Source organism: Salmo trutta, chromosome 15 (assembly GCF_901001165.1).
Source record: "Salmo trutta chromosome 15, fSalTru1.1, whole genome shotgun sequence".
Classification (NCBI taxonomy): domain Eukaryota; kingdom Metazoa; phylum Chordata; class Actinopteri; order Salmoniformes; family Salmonidae; genus Salmo; species Salmo trutta.
The window spans coordinates 6,180,132-6,181,115 of NC_042971.1; the positions used below are offsets into that span (position 1 = coordinate 6,180,132).

At 42.8% G+C, this 984-nt stretch overlaps 1 protein-coding gene across 1 annotated transcript; it reads right to left on the minus strand.

The window, feature by feature from the left end:
- Positions 1 to 207: 207 nt before the first annotated feature.
- LOC115149600 (zinc finger protein 436-like) lies at positions 208 to 750 on the minus strand (the record flags this gene model as incomplete). Its single annotated transcript, XM_029692554.1, has 1 exon — positions 208 to 750. A coding segment is annotated over one exon (543 nt), but the record flags the coding sequence as incomplete, so codon positions are not given.
- Positions 751 to 984: the final 234 nt, after the last annotated feature.

The following is a 984-nucleotide window of genomic DNA, read 5'->3' on the forward strand; positions in this document are numbered from 1 at the left end:
GAAACAACTCCTTCATGCATGTATTTTCTAATATTTGATCAGAGATCTTTTATCAGAATATCACTGGTCACAGCTACGATGTTTCTCTTGTGTGTGTGTTCTCTGGTGTTGTACCAGGCTGTTTGACTGAGTAAAACTCTTCCCACATTGATTACAGCTATACGGTTTCTCTTCTGTGTGTGTTCTTTGGTGTCGAGTCAGATTAAAAGAACCAGTAAAACTCTTCCCACATTCATCACAGCCATAGGGTTTCTCTCCTGTGTGTGTTCTCTGGTGTGATATCAGGTTGCTTAACTGAGTAAAACGCTTCCCGCATTGAGTACAGCTATAAGGTTTCTCTCCTGTGTGTGTTCTCTGGTGTGTAGTCAACTTGCTAGACATAGAAAAACTCTTCCCACATTGAGCACAGCTATAAGGTTTCTCTCCTCTGTGTGTTCTCTGGTGTCGAATCAGATTGCTAGAACCAGTAAAACTCTTCGCACATTCATCACAGCTATAGGGTTTCTCTCCAGTGTGTGTTCTCTGGTGTGATATCAGGCTGGTTGAACGAGTAAAACTCTTCCCACATTCATCACAGCCAAAGGGTTTCTCTCCTGTGTGTGTTCTCTGGTGTGATATCAGGTTGCTTAGCTGAGTAAAACTCTTCCCACATTGAGTACAGCTATAAGGTTTCTCTCCTGTGTGTATTCTCTGGTGTAGAGTCAGATTTCTAAATGCAGTAAAACTCTTCCCACATTCATCACAGCTATATGGTTTATCTCCTGTGTGTGATCTCTGGTGTGATATCAGGCTGGTTGAATGAGTAAAACTCTTCCCACATTGAGTACAGCTATAAGGTTTCTCTACAGTGTGGATTCTCTGATGAATTATAATGCCTGCTGTCGAGTTGAATCTCTTCCCACAGTCAGAGCAGCAGTGAGGTTTCTTCCCTGTGGATCTCTGCGGGTGTTTCTTGAGGTGTTCGAATGTGGAGACACTCTTCTC